Raw genomic sequence first — 20,695 nt, 5'->3', positions numbered from 1 at the left:
AAAGAGAATTTGTCGGGCTTTGTTTTATGTTATCGGAGGAGGCGAATTTAAATAACCCAGAGAAGAATCCAGAAGACCTACCCGTCTGGCCCCCTTCTTTTGGTTTGAAGGTATTTTCCTTAGTTGTAGATAGATTTTCTGTGGAAGCAAACTTCAGTTTTGAAATAAATGTTTTTGTACTTCCTTCGTCCTCTATGTTTTGATTTGATTTAATTGTATCATTGAAAGGTTTTCTACTCCCACCGTTAAACGATGCCTCAGTACAAAGACTGTTCATGTTTTTACAGTTCTCTGCCTCTCTGGCATTGGCCATTTCCCAGAGTGGTTGGGTATATATATTGTTACGCTTGGATTCAACACCGGCATCATTTTGATCCATGCAGTCTTTCTTGATGGTTGGAGTTTGTTGTAGAGAGATCTGTTTCTGCGATTGGTCTATGTTAGGTGATTGGTAGAGGCAATCTTTCTTACTTGCATTGGTTGGGATCTCCCTTTCAGAAGAAACAAGATTACTATTCTTTTTAGCCCCTGAATCAGAAGAACTGGAAGAATTAAAAAATGGAATTTGGATTTTTTTCCCTATTGAAAAAAAGTCATTTTTATTGAGATCGTTCTCCGATTTATAGACCCTTGCTTTTGCCAGGTTTTCTTGCTTGCCTGCTTGGCTTTCTGATAAACTGAAAAGTTGACTAATGGATTTTCTCAGTGGATTTAAAAATTCTGCACTGGCTTTCTGTGGGTCATTTGGAGCACTTTTACCCCCTGGTTGAGTATGGATTTTGGGCAAAACCTCATTAAGTTGGATTTCATTTTCATTACTTTTTTCAACCACATTCTTCTCTAGATCAATCTTATTTAAGTCTGAAGGAGCATTATAAGTATTTGTTTGTTCTTCCGTTGTCAACAATGTCTTCTCCATCGGCTTCCTATCACACAACTTTGCATCACGCAGCAATAACGGAGTGCCATGACGTGTTTGTGTTGGTATAGCATCACTTGTGTTAGCTCTTTTTATCTTATGTTCTTTACTTGGTAGATTATGAGATTCTGGTTCCTCTGAATCTGTGATTTTAGATATTGAAGATCTGCCTGGGCTCCTACTCATCATATTACAACTATTGTTTATGGCTGATTGATGCCGACTCACTTTGTTTTCACAATTTACTGGTGCTTTGTCACTGCTTGAAGTTGGAATATGTTGATTCAGGGTTAGGTCCTCCCGATGACCATTTTTTACATTGGAAAGATTAGGGCTAGCCACAGATCGACTGCTGAATATTTTTGAAATCCCACCGGTTATAGGGTTTTCTGATTTCTCTGGAGAGGAAGAAACAATTTTCTCCACCGAGGCTGAAATTTGCTTTGCCCCTGAGCCTACTTTCTGCGAAAATGAACTAAAGAAACCGTTGACGGTATTTTTGATGCCGGACAAATCTGTAAGAGATTCTTGCTGTGCTGTTTTCTTGTTCCCTTCCTCTACATTCAAAGGGACATTCTCAATTACATCTCTTGGAACCTGTTTATTTGCGAAATTAGTAGAGTTCAGATTATTTCCCGTCAAATTGTGGAATTTGTTTATTTCTTCTTCCTTTTCAGCCAAATATTCTGAAACAGATTCTACCAAGCACTGCAACTCGTCCATTGTATCCACAAACTCTTCTTTAGGTTCTTCTACAGGAGACAGTTTCAGATTTCTCATTGAGGATGCACATCTTTTGGGTTTTGTCCTAGCGGCCATTTTGTCATTAAGGATATTTTCTCTATTACTAACTGACCTTTCGTGGAAAGCATCAAGGGACAGCCTACTGGCATACAGCAAATCATGGCCATTGTAAGCCTGAGATAGTAAAGCCAGTTCTTCTAAATCATCATCAGAAACGGGTGAATATGGCTGAGTGTCTGAAGCACTGCTATCATTCTCTTCAAGAGTATCCAAAGGAGAACTGTGCCCTAGAACGGTTGGCTTTTTCCCTACAAATACCTCAGAGTCTTCCTTCTGAACTGCATCTTTTTGCCATTGACAGTCAACATTGGAGATCCTTCCACTCTTAACCAACAACCCGTTTTTGTAAGGTCGTAAAACTGGGTAAAATGAAAGCATGGGTCCATATGTAGAGGCCTCAGACAAGATCGTGTCCTCTTCATTTTCAGCTTCTAAACAACAAGCCTGTGAGGATTTTTGACCAGTGCTTTGGTCATTGCCCATATCGCCATTGAGTTTTGGGTAGGTCGACTTCTTTGTTCTCCTTCTATCGATCGTGTCGTATTTCTTTGGATAACTTGGAACATCGGAAGACTTTGAAACCAAGTTATCGATTGGAATTGACTGATTGTGTTTGTCTGAACTGCCCTTTGTTCTCCTTCCTACGTTTTCCTCTTGCCAAAGTCTCTGGCTTTCTTTCAGAAAGTCTTCTATCAGTCTCTTCCCTAGCGCCACACATTTCTCATCTTCCAAAAGTTTCTCAGGAGCTTCGGTTTCAAAAGGAATAATCCTAATTTTATCTTTCCTATCTAAAGAGCCATCCCCACTATGTGATATATAAATACAAGGGGAAACAAAAGAAGAGAAAATAAAAGACATTTAGAGTTGGTGATGCCAACCGTCATGATCCACAGTTTGAAAAAACTTAAAAATGATCAGCACAGGCGGAGTTCTAGCATTCATGTATATATTCATTCTATAATCTGATATAGTGATCTGATTGAAAACACCATGTAACAAAACACATCTTCTACATTTGACAGACTTTCCTTTTTGTTCACAATTGGACAAGGAGTACGGGGCAACAATGCAAATGAAATTAACTGCACCCAGGGACAAACACTTACAGCACAGTATAAGACAGCGGCACGAGTGGAACCAACAAGCAGAGGGTAACCTACCTATCGGACAGATCTAGAGAATGCCTGCTTTCTAGCGAGTAATGGCGGCTTGTCAGCTGACTAGATTCAGATGCAGACTCTAGATCGTTGCGTCCATTCGCAGAAGGATCTATGCTATCATACCTCCTTTAAAGGAAAAGAAAATTAAGAGTAGAAAGAGCATGTAATAATGTCAAAATCAAAATAGACAACTGAAGTGGAGCAGAAACAAAGACAGAGATGAATGATAGGCAGCTGGGCCCTGATGTTACCCAATGAAATGAAAAAGGAAAAGCAGAGATGCCTGAAGAGCAGCTGAATGTGTTGCAAGGTAGGAGGTAGAAAGAACACTAGTTCTCATAGCCATATTAGGTTAAGGACCCACAGAGACCGCTCCGAAATGCCTTTCCACTGGCAACAACAGGAGTCACCAGTGGAAAGGCTATGGCTTCGGTACTCTGAAGGCAACTTCACGCGACTGCCAAAACTGAAGGGAAGCAAAGGGCTTTCCACCGGCGACTTCTTTTGTTGCTGATGGAAAGCCATTTCAGAGCGGTTAGACACCCACGATACCAGAGATCTATCGCGGGAGACTGAACCACTCAGTGGCCTAATGAATCTGACTAGTATTGAAAAACCCATTTCTCTTCTCCAAGAGCACATCTCAGAGGAACTGGGACACAGTCATGGTTTAAAATAACCAGCTTAAGTGGAGAACTACAAGGGAACAAGCCTTTGACTGACACCTTGTATTTAATCTATGTTCTAATCCGCCCCTTGCATTGATCTCCAGGGGAAGCCAACGTAACTGGAGCAGTCTGGGAGTCTGCCCATTTAACTCCTAGATTCTCTGAATAACAAACTAGCAGTAGATATGAGCAGTTCTGAAGTCACAGTCGGACATCAATTCCTTTTCTGGGTTTACTAATGAGTCAAGTTTATAATCCCAAGCAGAACTTAACTCGGGAAATCGTGATAACAGATGGTAGGTAAGTATTTAGCGTTGGGCTCTGGGGGGCAAAATTTGATCTACATTCTTCTGTAAGTTTATTCACCTTGGACTTTAGGGTCAAAAAAACGTGCAAATCCACCATGTAGCTTGTATCCTTCTGTACTCATAGAAGAATGTACAAGTCTTGCAGCTTTATACTGGAGAGATTTGTGCACTCCCCGATAAATACAGCACTGAATTCCCTTCCAGAAGAGCAATTTAGGGAGTGCAGAAATGCACGGGCGCAAGCAGGCCCTGTACTTACCTCCTACCCAATGATGGCAGATGTAGGAAAGGGGCTGTCATCCTCGTTCCACACTTTGTGCCTTATTTTATTTACACTGGTGCGAGGTACAGAGTGCAGCTCCTATTGGTGCTCTTGCACTCCTGCCCAGGATTTGTGTAAGTTACTACCTGTGTGCATTCCCTATAAACCTGCCAAGCCATCTCTGTGTGGCCTGAAGAAGGGACCTAAAAGGCTTACAAGCCTGCAGTAGTAATTTAAGGTGGCCATACATGCTAAGATCCGGTTGCTTGGCGAGGTCATCGATATCACCACCTGTAGGTGGGGATATCGGCGACCTCGCCAAGCGAGCAGATATCTGGCTAACTCGGATGTTTGACCCTGGGGCCAAATGATCAAATTAAAGCGACGGGTATGTGGTCCCCGAACTGTTCGGGGACCAAATCAATGAGCCGATGTGTTCCCCGATCAGACTTAAAATCAAACCTGCCTGATCGAGATCTGCTCGATTTCAGGCCAGATGTTGGTCGGGCAGCCTGTCATTAGAGCCCATACACGGCCCGATAAGCTGCCAAATCGATCTAAGGGACGGATATCGGCAGCTAGCATTGGCCCGTGTATGGGCACCCTTTACTGGCACCTCCTGGCTGCGACTACATACTGCACAGAACATGAGCATTTTTGTTCTACTTTTTAGCATTTTTTTAATGAATTTATCAGAATATTAAGCAGTACCGTCCCTTTAAAGAACTCCTTGGTTCCCACCTTTTCACTTGACTTAACCCATTGACCTCAGAAGTGCATACTAATTGCTGCTTCTTGTGAGCGAGTAATTAGCACTCTGTTCCCGATACATAGCTCCTCTTTTCAAGCTTGACATTAATTTTTGTTAATTACATCTTATCCATGGAGCCATGCCAGGAGAGGGGAAAACCAGTTGGATTGTGTAACCCTCACATGCCAAGAGGGGAATTCAATATTTCAGTATATAATTACAATAAATATTTTTTTTTTTTTTAATTATTTGCCTATTTTGCCTTCTGACTCTTTGCAGCTTTCAAATGGGGGTCACTGACCCCGGCAGCCAAACCCTATTGCTCTGTGAGGCTCCAGTTTGATTGTTATTGTTACTTTTTATTCCTTATCCTTCTATGCGGGCCCTCCCCTATTCATAGTCCCATCTCTCATCCAAACCACTGCCTGGTCGCTAGGTTAAATAAGACCCTAGCAACCAGATAGCTGCTAAAATACCAAATGGAGAGCTGCTGAACAAAAAGCTAAATAACTGAAAACCCGTACAAAACTAAAAATGAAGACCAATTGCAAATTGCCTCAGAATGTTAATGTCTATTACTGTATATACTCGAGTATAAGCCTAGTTTTTCAGCACCCAAAATGTGCTCAAAAAGTCACCCTTGGCTTATGCTCGAGTCGGGTGCCATGGGTCCCTCCAAACTAGCACCCTCTGTCGTTTGTGTGCAAATTAGGCCACCCGCAACCAGACCCTCCAGTGCCCTGGCCGCTCCCAAATTTATCTTCATCTACCATCCTCACCTGTCCCATTCTGCACTAGACATTTCACTTTATATTCTATATAAACTACAGTATATATACGGTAGTTTTGAAGGATTTTAACTCTTTGTGTTTTAGCTTGGTTGCTGAGTACTCTTAAATTATCATTGTTGATAAAACAATTGTTTTTGTTGACCCTCCACTTACAGAGCTAGTTAACAGGTTTTACTTGAAATAAATATTTACCCAATTGATGCCTCATTTAATGTAATTTTATTGGTATTTATTTTGATGAAACTTAGCAGTAGCGGCTGCATTTCCCACCCTAGGCTTATACTCGAGTCAATAAGTTTTTCCAGTTTTCTTAGGTAAAATTAGGTACCTCGGCTTATATTCGGATCGGCTTATACTCGAGTATATACGGTATATTAAAAGTTAATTTCAAGGTGAACTTCCCCTTTAGGGGTTTTAGAGAAAGCTACACAGTGAGTGAAGACAGGATTAGACAATGGGATTTCCCCATTTATACTTTGACTGACTCTTTGCAATGAAAAGTACCAGTGACAAGAGGCCGGGGGACTCGCCATTAACATAGGACGAGATTCTTTACTCTAAGAGCAGGCAAGTTAGAACGTTCCCTACCAGCACAGGTAATAATAAAGGTGGCCATACACCTTCAGATCCGCTCGCTTGGATCTCGGATCTTCTACCAATATCCCCCACCTACGGGAGAATCCAGGCTAACCCAGGGCCAAACGATCGAATTATAACGATGTAGGTATAGGCAAAGTGGGTTCGGGGACCGCATCAACGAGTCAATGCAGTCCCTGATGCGACTAGATTTTTTACCCTGCCCGATTTCAGGCCAGATATCGGTCGGGCAGGCCTGTCGGTAGTGCCCCTACACGGGCCAATTAGCTGCCGAATCGGTATAAGGGACCCATATCGGCAGCTAGAATTGGCCCATGTATGGGAACCTTAAGGGATTCACTGGTGCCGAGCACACTGTTTATGATTATCTAGACCAGTGGTTCTCAACCTGTGGGTCGCGACCCCTTTGGGGGGTCGAATGACCCTTTCACAGGGGTCGCCTAAGACCATCGGAAAACACATATTTCCGATGGTCTTAGGAATAATCTTATGGTTGGGGGTCACCACAACATGAGGAACTGTATTAAAGGGTCGCAGCATTAGGAAGGTTGAGAACCACTGATCTAGAAGAACAGGCTGAGGTTTCTTAGTATTCTAAACATATTTATCCTATTTATTTTCCATTTTTTCCATGGTTCCAACCATGGTCCTTCAGCCACAACTGAAGTCAACGCCAACACTACAGAAGTCTAAATCGTCATTCTGCGCCGAGGCCACGCACACACAGAAGCCAAGAGTACCTCATTGTTCTTTCCCGGAAATCCAGATCATAGCCGTGCATGGAGTCTACGTAGGATTCCCGAGTGCCGCCCTGCTGCTGGATGCGAGACTGCACGGGGAACTGGTGTATGGAGGCATTGGGTTGGGAGGTGGTGTGATAGGGAGGTGGAATACTGTTGCTCGTTTCACTGCGGTAATCGCTGTCCCGGTCATCCACTGCGCTGTCAGGGTCTTCAAGGGCTGAGAGAACAAAAGGTGACGGTCAGAAATAGTCATTACAACAATCTAAGCATGAGAACATCGGGCTCCTTCAAAAGGAGAACCTTCAAGAATCTGTTGTACCCAACCCAATGGGTCATCCATGTTGTTGGCAGAGCATTAATAGCTTAACCTTAAAAATATGTGAGTAAATCAAGTATTAACATATTCCATTTGATGTTCAGAGGCCATAGATCTTGATGGTAAGACTGGTAGAATGGTGCATTGGCCAACACATCTGTCTCATCTCGATCCAACCTTCAAAGAGTTCTACTCTACTACTGTTTTACTCTGCTTCTTAGGTGAAGAGTATTAATGGCTTAATCTTAATAATATGTGAGTAAATCAAGTATTAAGATATTTCATTTGATGTTTAGAGGTCAAAAATCTTGATGGCAAGACTTGTAGAATGGTGCATTGGCCAACACATCTGACTGTTCTACCCTACCACTGTTCTACCCTACCACTGTTCTACCCTACCACTGTTCTACCTCTTAGCTGAAGAGCCACAAGTTGCCCATAATGAGCATTTATACCGCTCCCCCAAACTCATATGGTGTGGCTTGGGGTAATAGAGAGGGTATCTGCTGGATACTAATGAAACACAGCTAAGCAAATGTAAGGGGCTGCACTAGTATTAATCATCTTGTATAATTATCTTCTCATCCTTATTCCTCTCTCTCTACATCTGCCATGCTTTCGAGCCGCACTTCTCGTTTCCATGACAATTACTCCCTCTTGTAATAAATGAAAAGCAGAAATTTTACCAGCTGCCTTTAGAGTTCAAACAAATAACCAACGGCAGAAACACAAAGAACATCGGACAATCAGATCTCTACTTGGGATAATAATAAATGCAGTACAATGTTGTGTGCACAAGAGGCGCTTGGTTGCACAGGGCCACTAAGCGCCACAGAGCACAAAGGTTATTGGATTGTCCCGGGGTTCCCAACTCTTGCTTATTCATAAGGCTTTTATAGATAAATTTGCATTACCACAGATTTGAGGGTTTGCCACAAACAACCCAATTTTTATTGTATAACGCAATTGTCTCCGGCTTTCACGCAAGAACAGATAACGGTGAAGCCTTCTGAACCAGCACCTCGGTTGGATAGATATGGAGATAAGGGTAAATAGATGGCGTTTATAACAAGCACAGGGTGGCTTCTCCTTCCCGCGTTATCGACTGTCTGGGAAAGAGGATTAAGAGGCTGAAGAGCAAGCTTTGGCGGCTGCCGTGTCACAAACAAGGCGGATTGATCCTGCTGATTTACTGCAGGGATTGATCGGCGCTGAGATCAGAGCCGAGAGGCGCCGTGCCGATATTAATGGGATTGTGACACGTAGAAGCTCCAGCACAAAGTGTGACTGACAGCCCTGTGTAGTACGGACTGGGGAATAGGCTTAAAGGCTTACGCTTGGGCTGCTACTACATTTCTGCTTCTGTCCCTGGAAAATGAACATGAGATGATGAAGGAACATGGACTTATTAAGCGACATGCGGTGCAAACATGAGGAACACACAAACCTGGAAAGTCCCAGTTTGTTTGTGACTATGAAGATTTTCATTCATCAAGGTCATGGTATGTACTCTTCCACTCATCCAATCACAATGGCACTTGGCAAGATGCCACCTTTCTGAAGAGTTACAAAGTGCCACTGTGATTGGATGAGTGGAAGAGTACATATGCTGAGGGCTTCCCATACCAGTCAGTTGAACTGAAGAAGCTGCTCGGATGAGCAGTGAAACGTCTTCAATGATTACTTAACACGTCCAGTTGCTTTAGTTTGTTTGAGGGTCCCCCCCCTATGAATGACTATTCTAACCTTCTACCCAGGACTAATCTGCCTCTTCTGTAAGGAAAAAAGAGGGGGTCTTGGCTGGGAAGAGAAGCCATTTTCATCCCAAACCCACAGAAGAAATAGCTTGGAAATGAAGAAAGATGGCGCCCTTCCTCAGCCCCATTTCAGTATGTGTGTGTGGGTATTCTATAGACGAGGCATATTCCTATAGGAATGAACAGAAAGTAGGTGATCTCTTTGTGGTGAGCTCTAGTCTCACATTTTGATAAATCTGCCCCTAAAGGTTAGAGTTTGAGTCATGATAGGTTGGGGGGTCAAAGACATAAATCTGGTGGATGTAGGGGAGACCAATGACTGCGAATGCAATGGATACAAGGGGATTGGGGGCTTACTAAGCAGGGCCGTGCAAGAAGCCACAGTGTGCTGGGTATAAACCAAGTGGGACACGAGGCAATACCCCCCCACAAATACATTCCCTTTAGTCTAACACAATAAGCACCATGCACAAACACAACACAAAGCAACGTTATCTGCATAGAACATGTTGTGACAATGGCAACTCCTCTGTTCTATAATTGGCTGATAATGTGGGGGCAGCGCCAGGCTCGGCCGTGTAACAGTGGGATATTCATGCATACAACTGACCCACTGACCAGTAGCTGCCATTAGCACAGGGCAGACCTGCTGGCCCAAAGAGCTAGTACAACTACAACTAGTGCAGGAGTTATCCCCCATTGTGTGGGAGTTAGGTGCCAATGTGCCAGTGTCTATCAGGGGGGAAGCTGAGGGTATCAGGATACACTTTAGGAACAAGGTTAGTGTGGGAGTTAGGTGCCAATGTGCCCGTGTCTATCAGGGGGGAAGCTGAGGGTATCAGGATACACTTTAGGAACAAGGTTAGTGTGGGAGTTAGGTGCCAATGTGCCCGTGTCTATCAGGGGGGAAGCTGAGGGTATCAGGATACACTTTAGGAACAAGGTTAGTGTGGGAGTTAGGTGCCAATGTGCCCGTGTCTATCGGGGGGGGGGGGCTGAGGGTATCAGGATACACTTTAGGAACAAGGTTAGTGTGGGAGTTAGGTGCCAATGTGCCCGTGTCTATCAGGGGGGAAGCCGAGGGTATCAGGATACACTTTAGGAACAAGGTTAGTGTGGGAGTTAGGTGCCAATGTGCCCGTGTCTATCAGGGGGGGGGCTGAGGGTATCAGGATACACTTTAGGAACAAGGTTAGTGAGGGAGTTAGGTGCCAATGTGCCCGTGTCTATCAGGGGGGGGGGGGCTGAGGGTATCAGGATACACCTCCCATTGTAGGAGGAGTCAAATTAATGAGACATTAGAAGAACAGTTACCTCTTGCTGTTACGTGAATTTCTCACCATGAGGTTTCCAGTGGAAGGTTTTATCAAGTGACCCCTTTGTTTCAGGGGCCAGTGGATAAATGCCCATTCTGCCCCAGTGGTGGGCACAGCAGCCGTGTATGCATGAATACCCACCTGTTATCACATTCAGGGCATGCTGCGTGGGACAAGGGGAGAGCAATAAACAGTTACATACTCTGGTTTTCTCCCCATCCGATATAACTCCAATTGCCTGGGAGCATTAGAGAAGGCGGCAAGGAAGGGGAGGGGAAAAAGAAGACTTCAGCATAAAGGGTTAAATGCAAACTGTTTCTACTGATGATCCGTGAGTAATGGACAGCGCCGGTTCCCTGGCACAGCATGCAGCACACACAAAGGCAATGTTTCTCATAGAAAGACAAGCAAGAGTTAATGTTATATAGAGCCCAAGGTGACAGACATTAGCCCAAGGTGACAGACATTAGCCCAGGGTGGCGGGGACAGGGCACGGGGACAGGGCACGGGGTCAGGGCACGGGTACATGCAGGGGCACGGCAATGATTCCCACACACATACACATTCCCTCAAGCAACACTCTAGCCTTGTGTTGTACATGAATGAAGCCACTGGGCACTTGGCATCACCGGCCCAATGACCAGTCTAAAGGCGGCCTAGGCTGCACAGCTTGCCATCCACCAACATGACACTCTGTGGCATCAGCATTTAATGCCTTGGCTAATCCAATGGCTGCAGCACTATATTATGTTTATATAGACACTAGGAGATACAGGGCTCTATGGCCCGTAGACTGGGCTTCCCTATGAGACATCGGCCTTTGGGCACTTGAGGCTCACCCAACCCACTTGAGGCTCACCCACCTCACCTGAGGCTCACCCACCTCACCCAACCCACCTGAGGCTCACCCACCTCACCCAACCCACCTGAGGCTCACCCACCTCACCCAACCCACCTGAGGCTCACCCAACCCACTTGAGGCTCACCCACCTCACCTGAGGCTCACCCAACCCACCTGAGGCTCACCCACCACACCTGAGGCTCACCCAAACTACTTGAGGCTCACCCACCTCACCTGAGGCTCACCCAAACCACCTGAAGCTCACCCAAACCACCTGAAGCTCACCCAAACCACCTGAGGCTCACCCAAACCACCTGAGGCTCACCCAAACCACCTGAGGCTCACCCACCTCACCTGAGGCTCACCCAACCCACTTGAGGCTCACCCACCTCACCTGAGGCTCACCCAACCCACCTGAGGCTCACCCAACCCTCTTGAGGCTCACCCAACCCACTTGAGGCTCACCCAACCCACCTGAGGCTCACCCAACCCACTTGAGGCTCACCCACCTCACCTGAGGCTCACCCAAACCACCTGAAGCTCACCCAACACACTTGAGGCTCACCCACCTAACCTGAGGCTCACCCAAACCACTTGGGGCTCACCCAAACCACAAAGGTTCTTCTAAAGGGGAATTAGCATGGCTACTCCACATGGCTCACACATGGGGCACCCTGCCAGGCCACAGCACACAGAGACATGGCGGGACTAATGGCTAAACTAAGTCTGCCCCATCTCTGCGCCATGTCTGACAAATCTACAGCACTAACCAATGACCAGAGAACAAAATGTTCACAATTCCTTTAATGGCTTTAACCTTAATGTGGGTATAAATAATGATATATATGATATCCAATGCCCCTAAGAAAGCATATTCAGAGAAATGATTATATATCTGCACACCCAGTGGCCACCCTGCCCATATATATCAAGCTCCAGGACACGCTCTGATTGGTGCTAAGATATTTTGCCCCAGACAGTGGCACAAGGTAAAAAGTGAGCTGGGGGAGAATAACAGGCGGGTATGTAAGAATAAACAAAGAATAAACAACCCCCCCCCCGGCACTATAATTACACGGGAATTGGTACAAGAGCAGCGAATCAAAAGAAGTAAAAAAAAATTAGAACTTCTGGATAAGGACTCGATAAGTCTTCGAGCAGCGACTTACTGCGTCCCCATAGCAACCGAAAGACCCTAGTTACCGGAACCCTCTTCAGTTTCCCATATTAACTCTTGCCGTGCTGCTCCACCTGATGCCTGGCGTAATAGGAAAGCAGGGAAAAGCTCACTCTGATATTAACCCTTTGTCTGCCCTCACACAGTGATGCTCCCACAGGGAAGGAAGAGGGTGCCAAAGACATAGTGATTGGCTATATAGAGTCTGTATATATGTATATACTCCCAGCAACCATGTGAGCAGCTCGTGCCAGTTCTTATGGAAACAGAAGGCTCAGAGTTACAGCATGTAAACATAGCCTGGGGGGCAACCGCCACCTGGGGAGAATATACATCTATATTTATAGCTATCTATCGATATATATATTTAATAAAGTACCCCCTATTGTAACACATAGGGATATTATAAGCCCCTGAGGAGTTCCTTATAATATCCCTATATGTTACAATAGGGGGCACTTTATTCACTATATATTATAAGGAACCCCTCGGGGGCTTATAATATCCCTATATGTTACAATAGGGGGCACTTTATTCACTATATATTATAAGGAACTCCTCGGGGGCTTATAATATCCCTATATGTTACAATAGGGGGTACTTTATTCACTATAAATTATAAGGAACTCCTCGGGGGCTTATAATATCCCTATATGTTACAATAGGGGGCACTTTATTCACTATATATTATAAGGAACCCCTCTGTGCCTTATAATATCCCTATATGTTACAATAGGGGGCACTTTATTCACTATAAATTATAAGGAACCCCTCGGGGGCTTATAATATCCCTATATGTTACAATAGGGGGCACTTTATTCACTATATATTATAAGGAACTCCTCGGGGGCTTATAATATCCCTATATGTTACAATAGGGGGCACTTTATTCACTATAAATTATAAGGAACTCCTCGGGGGCTTATAATATCCCTATATGTTACAATAGGGGGCACTTTATTCACTATATATTATAAGGAACCCCTCTGTGCCTTATAATATCCCTATATGTTTCAATAGGGGGCACTTTATTCACTATATATTATAAGGAACTCCTCTGTGACTTATAATATCCCTATATGTTACAATAGGGGGCACTTTATTCACTATATATTATAAGGAACCCCTCGGGGGCTTATAATATCCCTATATACTACAATAGGGGGTACTTTATTCACTATATATTACAAGGACTCCTCGGGGGCTTATAATATCCCTATATGTTACAATAGGGGGCACTTTATTCACTATATATTATAAGGAACCCCTCGGGGGCTTATAATATCCCTATATGTTACAATAGGGGGCACATTATTCACTATATATTATAAGGAACTCCTCGGGGGCTTATAATATCCCTATATGTTACAATAGGGGGTACTTTATTCACTATATATTATAAGGAACCCCTCGGGGGCTTATAATATCCCTATATGTTACAATAGGGGACACTTTATTCACTATATATTATAAGGAACTCCTCGGGGGCTTATAATATCCCTATATGTTACAATAGGGGGTACTTTATTCACTATATATTATAAGGAACCCCTCGGGGACTTATAATATCCCTATATGTTACAATAGGGGACACTTTATTCACTATATATTATAAGGAACTCCTCGGGGGCTTATAATAGCCCTATATGTTACAATAGGGGGTACTTTATTCACTATATATTATAAGGAACCCCTCGGGGACTTATAATATCCCTATATGTTACAATAGGGGGTACTTTATTCACTATATATTATAAGGAACTCCTTGGGGGCTTATAATATCCCTATATGTTACAATAGGGGGTACTTTATTCACTATATATTATAAGGAACTCCTCGGGGGCTTATAATATCCCTATATGTTACAATAGGGGGTACTTTATTCACTATATATTATAAGGAACCCCTCGGGGGCTTATAATATCCCTATATGTTACAATAGGGGGCACTTTATTCACTATATATTATAAGGAACTCCTTGGGGGCTTATAATATCCCTATATGTTACAATAGGGGGTACTTTATTCACTATATATTATAAGGAACTCCTCGGGGGCTTATAATATCCCTATATGTTACAATAGGGGGTACTTTATTCACTATATATTATAAGGAACTCCTCTGTGGCACCCCCTACCCATATGTATAAATACAAATATACAGAGAAGGAATGCTGTGGGCCTTTATAAATTAATATCTATTTCAGAGGAAAGCAGTAGGAGATAATACACACTATAAATAGGGGATAGTGATTAATAAGGTGGGGGACTGGGTACGGTGGAACTATAACTGTCGGGGGCAGATAATCACATGAAGAGTTGGTACCAATTTATCTGCAATACAAACTGATCATTATGATCCCGCTCTCCAGTTCTACTGTCAGTGACAGCCCATTGCCAGGGGATAATATCAGGGGAATGATGTCAGGCAGACAATGGCGACTCCGTACGAGCGAGTGCATGGTGTCATTATTACCCCCCAGGGGGCAAACAACTAGGCAGGGCCAGTAGTGGCTGCACTGGGAGAGGAATAAATGTAGTAAAATGAATTGGTTTTGTTTTGCCCCTAATTGGGCATAGCTATAATGGCTGCTCATTTGGATTCACTGGTGGCATTAGATATTGTGCAGCCAATCAGAAACTAGCTTAGATCAGTCTATAGCAAGCCAGACAATGAAAACTCATTTCTGACTGGCTGCTACTACACCAGCGAAATGGCCATATACAGGTCAATCCGGACTAAGCTATTCTCAATAAACATAGGGGTTATTTCCAACAGGTGCTATGAGGGCAGTTGGAGGGTGCAGGGAGCTCAACATCGGGGGGGGGGGGGGGGGGGGGGGGGGGGGTAGGTAACACTGAATTAAAGAGAATGCAAACCCAAAATAAAATGACAGAACATGTAATTCTGGAATCATTTTATGTGCAAATGTGATTGGCATCACTATTCGCTGGTCTTGGATCTGATGGTCCCTCTGTTAATCAGCTGGCTTCTGCTACATAGCACTGAGAGTCGGAACCAGCAGTGCAGAGAACAAAAATATGCAGCAAGTGCATATTCACCCAGCAATCTGCGCCGCTGTAGCGTTTGCTACATTCAGTAGGCCAGTTCTTTCTATGGTGTAACTAACAGGGATGCACCAAAGCCACAATCATGGGATTTGGACAAACCCCGAATCCTCCATGAAAGATTCGGCTGAATAAAGAACCGAACCCGAATTTGCATCTGCAGATTAGGTAATGGAAGGTGCGAACGGTTACAAACATTAAGCTTCTGTTTATATGAAGAAAAGTCACGTGATCTGGATTCGGTTTGGACAGGCACATAGATTCAGATGAACCCCAATCCCCCTCCCCATACGTTCTGCGCCGCCTGTGGGAAAGAGCAATAAATAGCCCTGAAATTGTGCTCTTTCTCCATGACAACAGTGTTGTGGTATCTCTAATAACAGGGTGCTGTCACCCCTCTCGCCCCACGGAGCTGCCATCTGTGCCGCCATTAAACCATCACACTAATTACTACGCTGGGGGTGGGAACGTCTCCCCCCGGCTTCTCCGCTGATATTTACTCTCACAATGTCACTTTTTCCTGGAATTCCTTTCTGGGTTTTGCCATAATGCTCCAATCATAATCATACATTGTAAGCTCACTGGGGCAGGGACTGATGGGAATGGGATAGGGACCTTAGATTGTAAGCTCACTGGGGCAGGGACTGATGGGAATGGGATAGGGACCTTAGATTGTAAGCTCACTGGGGCAGGGACTGATGGGAATGGGATAGGGACCTTAGATTGTAAGCTCACTGGGGCAGCGGCTGATGGGAATGGGATAGGGACCTTAGATTGTAAGCTCACTGGGGCAGGGACTGATTGGAATGGGATAGGGACCTTAGATTGTAAGCTCACTGGGGCAGGGGCTGATGGGAATGTGATAGGGACCTTAGATTGTAAGCTCACTGGGGAAGGGACTGATGGGAATGGGATAGGGACCTTAGATTGTAAGCTCACTGGGGCAGGGGCTGATGGGAATGTGATAGGGACCTTAGATTGTAAGCTCACTGGGGCAGGGACTGATGGGAATGGGATAGGGACCTTAGATTGTAAGCTCACTGGGGCAGGGACTGATGGGAATGTGATAGGGACCTTAGATTGTAAGCTCACTGGGGCAGGGACTGATGGGAATGGGATAGGGGCCTTAGATTGTAAGCTCACTGGGGCAGGGACTGATGGGAATGGGATAGGGACCTTAGATTGTAAGCTCACTGGGGCAGGGACTGATGGGAATGTGATAGGGACCTTAGATTGTAAGCTCACTTACAATCTACATAGGAGATAACAGATAAATTCCGTAGAATACAATGGTGTATTATCTGTTATTTGCTATGAAACCTGTGCCTTTTCTTATTTTTCCAGCTTGAATGGCTGCCGCAGTGCAATATTTGCAGAAAGGGAAAAGTGTCTGAGTAATGACATAAAGGGCAGGGCCATAAGGGGGTGGAGCCATGATAGAGGGGTGGGGATTGGTAGTTAGGGGGTTACAGAGGTATCAGTGAGACAGGGACAGGCGGGTCGGGGGCAGGACAACTGGGGATTAGAGTGCCAGACATCCTGCTTTTGAGCACTTCTGTGACCTTCCCTCATCCTTTTTGGGGTCAGTATATAAAGAATTCTATAAATGACCTTAATTATACTTAATCATCCCAGCCATGTCCCAGAAATGACCAACTGTAGCACTGTCTCCAAATGCCTGGGTGCCAGTATGGGGGAGTAGCAGTTTATTTTATATAAATATACACACTTAGTGTCCCCCCTCGTTGCACCGCAGCACGGCCCAGGGAGCTGCACACACTGCTTATGGTTATTTGGAAGGGCTTCAGTGTTGGTCTTTATGGTTCTTAACCCTATTAGGCCAAATTTGTGCATCTTTTAGTGATGCAGGTAATGTGGAACTAAAAACCTCTAGTGCCCCCTGCAGGTAGGAAGTGGCAGTACAGTGTGGAAGTGGTAGGTACAGGTAGATAGGCGCTAGGTGAAAGCTCTTTGGGGCAGGTACCTCATTCCAACTGTGTAATGAAACTCCTACCACTTGTGTATTTATGTTTCCTGTTTATTTTTTACTAACTGTCCCCTTGTTAGTGTTCATGCTCTGCACTCGTGGTTCTATCAGTGCCGGCAAATGGGAGGTGTGGCCTCAGACAAGCCTGGCCGCGCCTCCATTCTCATCACCATCACATCACTATGCCATCAGTGACCTGGGGGGCATAATAGAAAGCCAAATGAGAGGTAGGCTGGTAGCCGATGTCCCTAGCAACCTCTTTGGCACATTCTTACTCTACATACCCCTAGTTCTGGCCCTTGGTACTAGTGACCCGACCCTAACCCGCCCGCTCCCAACCTGAACCCTGGCCAACCCAGCTTCTACCCTCTATTTATAGACCCGCCCTGCCAATGACATCACAAAAGTGGCAGGGCAGCACACACAGGGGCCAATGGGATTCAGTTCAGACTGTGTTTGCTCTCTGACATTAATTAATATATATAAAGACATCATTATTAAACACAGAAATGGCCCAGAAATATGATCTCTATTAGTGTCAGTGACCACAGCAAAGAGACTGCAGACAGAAAAATGATTTAACTTTCCCTTTAGTCCCTTGTCATTTATTTTGTAGTCATTCAGTTTGTTAGGTCACCTGAGAAACCAGGGAGCAGGGAAAACACAAAACATATATATATTAAACCCCATGAAGAGTGTAGGTAAGTACCCCTGTCTGCCCAATGTTACGGGTTTATATTAGGGATACACTGAATCCACTATTTTGTGATTTGGCCGAACCTTGATTCCTTCATGAAAGATTCGGCTGAACACCGAACTGAATCAGAATTAGGTTTCTGTGCCCCCAAAGATTCCCCCAATAGCCCCCCACCTTCCTTTCTGCCGATTCCCAGCACGTGCTCTGGGCTGCTGTAGCATCAGTTTCATTGGCAAATGTAAGTTACCCCCCCCCCCCAAGCTTAGCTTCTAAACAGCAGCCCAGAGCACACTGAGCATGTGCAGTGCCACCGACTCTCACAAGAACTTTAATCTTTAAGCCACTGGGTTCCCTGATGAAGGGAAATTGTTACCATATTACCAATGCTGAAATAAAGAGACAGATTAGAAATACCCTTAGTCTACAGACTACAGGAAAGCAGTAAATCACACAGGCAAATGATGCACAGCAAAATAATGCACAGTAAATTAAAATTTGCAGTAATTGACAGAAAGCAAAACCACACAGAATTATTTACACTCCAGGGCCCCCTTTAGTTCATGCCACACAGGCGCTTTATACTGACAGACAGCAGGGACAGTATTCTCAGACAAAACCATTGACCACAAAAAACAGAGCCCCCCCTTTTCCCACGTTCACTTACAGCACTGGGACGCAGCGATGGGCAGCGGCTTCTTGTGGTCGACATCATCGTATGGATACTAACAAGCAAGGAGAAACTGTCATTCCCATGATAACTATACATTCATATACACTTACAGTCATACTTAGTATATATATATATACAGTGGCTTACAAAAGTATTCAGCCCCCTTGAACTTTCCCACATTTTGTCACATTACAGCCACAAACATGAATCAATTTTATTGGAATTCCACGTGAAAGCCCAATACAAAGTGGGGTACACGTGAGAAGTGGAAGGAAAATCATACATGATTCCAAACATTTTTTACAAATAAATAACTGCAAAGTGGGGTGTGCGTAATTATTCAGCCCCCTTTGGTCTGAGTGCAGTCAGTTGCCCATAGACATTGCCTGATGAGTGCTAATGACTAAATAGAGTGCCCCTGTGTGTAATCTAATGTCAGTACACATACAGCTGCTCTGTGACGGCCTCAGAGGTTGCTAAGGGAATATTGGGAGCAACAACACCTTGAAGCCCAAAGAACCCACCAGACAGGTCAGGGATAAAGTTATTGAGAAATATAAAGCAGGCTTAGGCTACAAACAGATTCCCAAAGCCTTGAACCTCCCACGGAGCCCTGTTCCACCGATCATTCAGAAATGGAAGGAGTATGGCACAACTGTAACCCTACCAAGGCACGGCCGTCACCCTAAACTCACAGGCCCAACAAGCGCTGATCAGAAATGCAGCCAAGAGGCCCATGGTGACTCTGGGGGGGCTGCAGAGACCTACAGCTCAGGGGGGGAATCTGTCCATAGGCAACTATTAGTCGGGCACTGCACAAAGTTGGCCTTTATGGGAGAGGGGCAAGAAGAAAGCCATTGTTAACAGAAAACCATAAGAAGTCCCGTTTGCAGTTTGCCACAAGCCATGTGGGGGGGGGGGGGCAGCAAACATGTGGGAGAAGGGGCTCTGGTCAGATGAGACCAAAATGGAACTTTTTGGCCAAAATGCAAAATGCTATGTGTGGCGGAAACTAACCCTGCCCAACACTCTGAACCCACCATCCCCACTGTCACATATGGGGGGGCAGCATCATGCTCTGGGGGGGCTTCTCTTCAGCAGGGACAGGGAAGCTGCTCAGAGTTGATGGGAAGATGGATGGAGCCAAATACAGGGCAATCTTGGAAGAAAACCTCTTGCAGTCTGCAAAAGACTTGAGACTGGGGCGGAGGTTCACCTTCCAGCAGGGCAAAGACCCTAAAGATAAAGCCAGGGCAACAATGGAATGGGTTAAACCCAAACATATCCATGTGTTAGACTGGCCCAGTCACAGCCCAGATCTAAATCCAATGGAGAATCTGTTGGAAGATCTGAAAACTGCTGTTCCCAAAGGCTGACCATCTAATCTGACTGAGCTGGAGCTGTTTTGCAAAGAAGAATGGGCAAGGATTTCAGTCTGTAGATGGGCAAAGCGGGTAGAGACATACCCTAAAGCCTGGCAGCTGGAATTGCAGCAAAAGGGGGTTCTACAAAGTATTGACTCAGGGGGCTGAATAATTACGCACACCCCACTTTGCAGCTATTTATTTGTAAAAAATGTTTGGAATCATGTATGATTTTCCTTCCACTTCTCACGTGTACCCCACTTTGTATTGGTCTTTCACGTGGAATTCCGATAAAATTGATTCATGTTTGTGGCTGTAATGTGACAAAATGTGGAAAAGTTCAAGGGGGCTGAATACTTTTGCACGCCACTGTAGATAGATAAGAACATTCCAACATATTTATTTGCATAGGCAGTGCGTAACTACACCTCTCTACCTGACTCCATGTGTAACTACAGTAAAATGCTCTTCCCCATCATTTGCTGATCATATGACACAT

The 20,695-nt window shown here is 44.8% G+C and overlaps 1 protein-coding gene across 3 annotated transcripts in view; it reads right to left on the bottom strand.

Annotated features, from left to right (window-relative positions):
• LOC100489443 (protein unc-13 homolog B) overlaps positions 1-20,695 on the bottom strand; it is a 158,435-nt gene that overhangs the window by 95,102 nt on the left and 42,638 nt on the right. For 2 of the 3 annotated variants that reach the window (XM_031894975.1, XM_031894973.1), the window contains exons 8-10: positions 18,827-18,884; positions 7,001-7,220; positions 2,884-3,009 (exon numbers count right to left, since the gene is read on the bottom strand). In XM_031894975.1, the coding sequence (XP_031750835.1) occupies positions 2,884-3,009; positions 7,001-7,220; positions 18,827-18,884 (404 nt within the window). The remainder of the gene's footprint in view (positions 1-2,883; positions 3,010-7,000; positions 7,221-18,826; positions 18,885-20,695) is intronic. The other variant, XM_031894972.1, reaches the window with a different exon arrangement.

This window comes from Xenopus tropicalis, chromosome 1 (assembly GCF_000004195.4).
Source record: "Xenopus tropicalis strain Nigerian chromosome 1, UCB_Xtro_10.0, whole genome shotgun sequence".
Lineage (NCBI taxonomy): Eukaryota > Metazoa > Chordata > Amphibia > Anura > Pipidae > Xenopus > Xenopus tropicalis.
The sequence above is the reverse complement of the archived record's forward strand: the minus strand, read 5'-3'. Positions and strand labels throughout refer to the sequence as shown.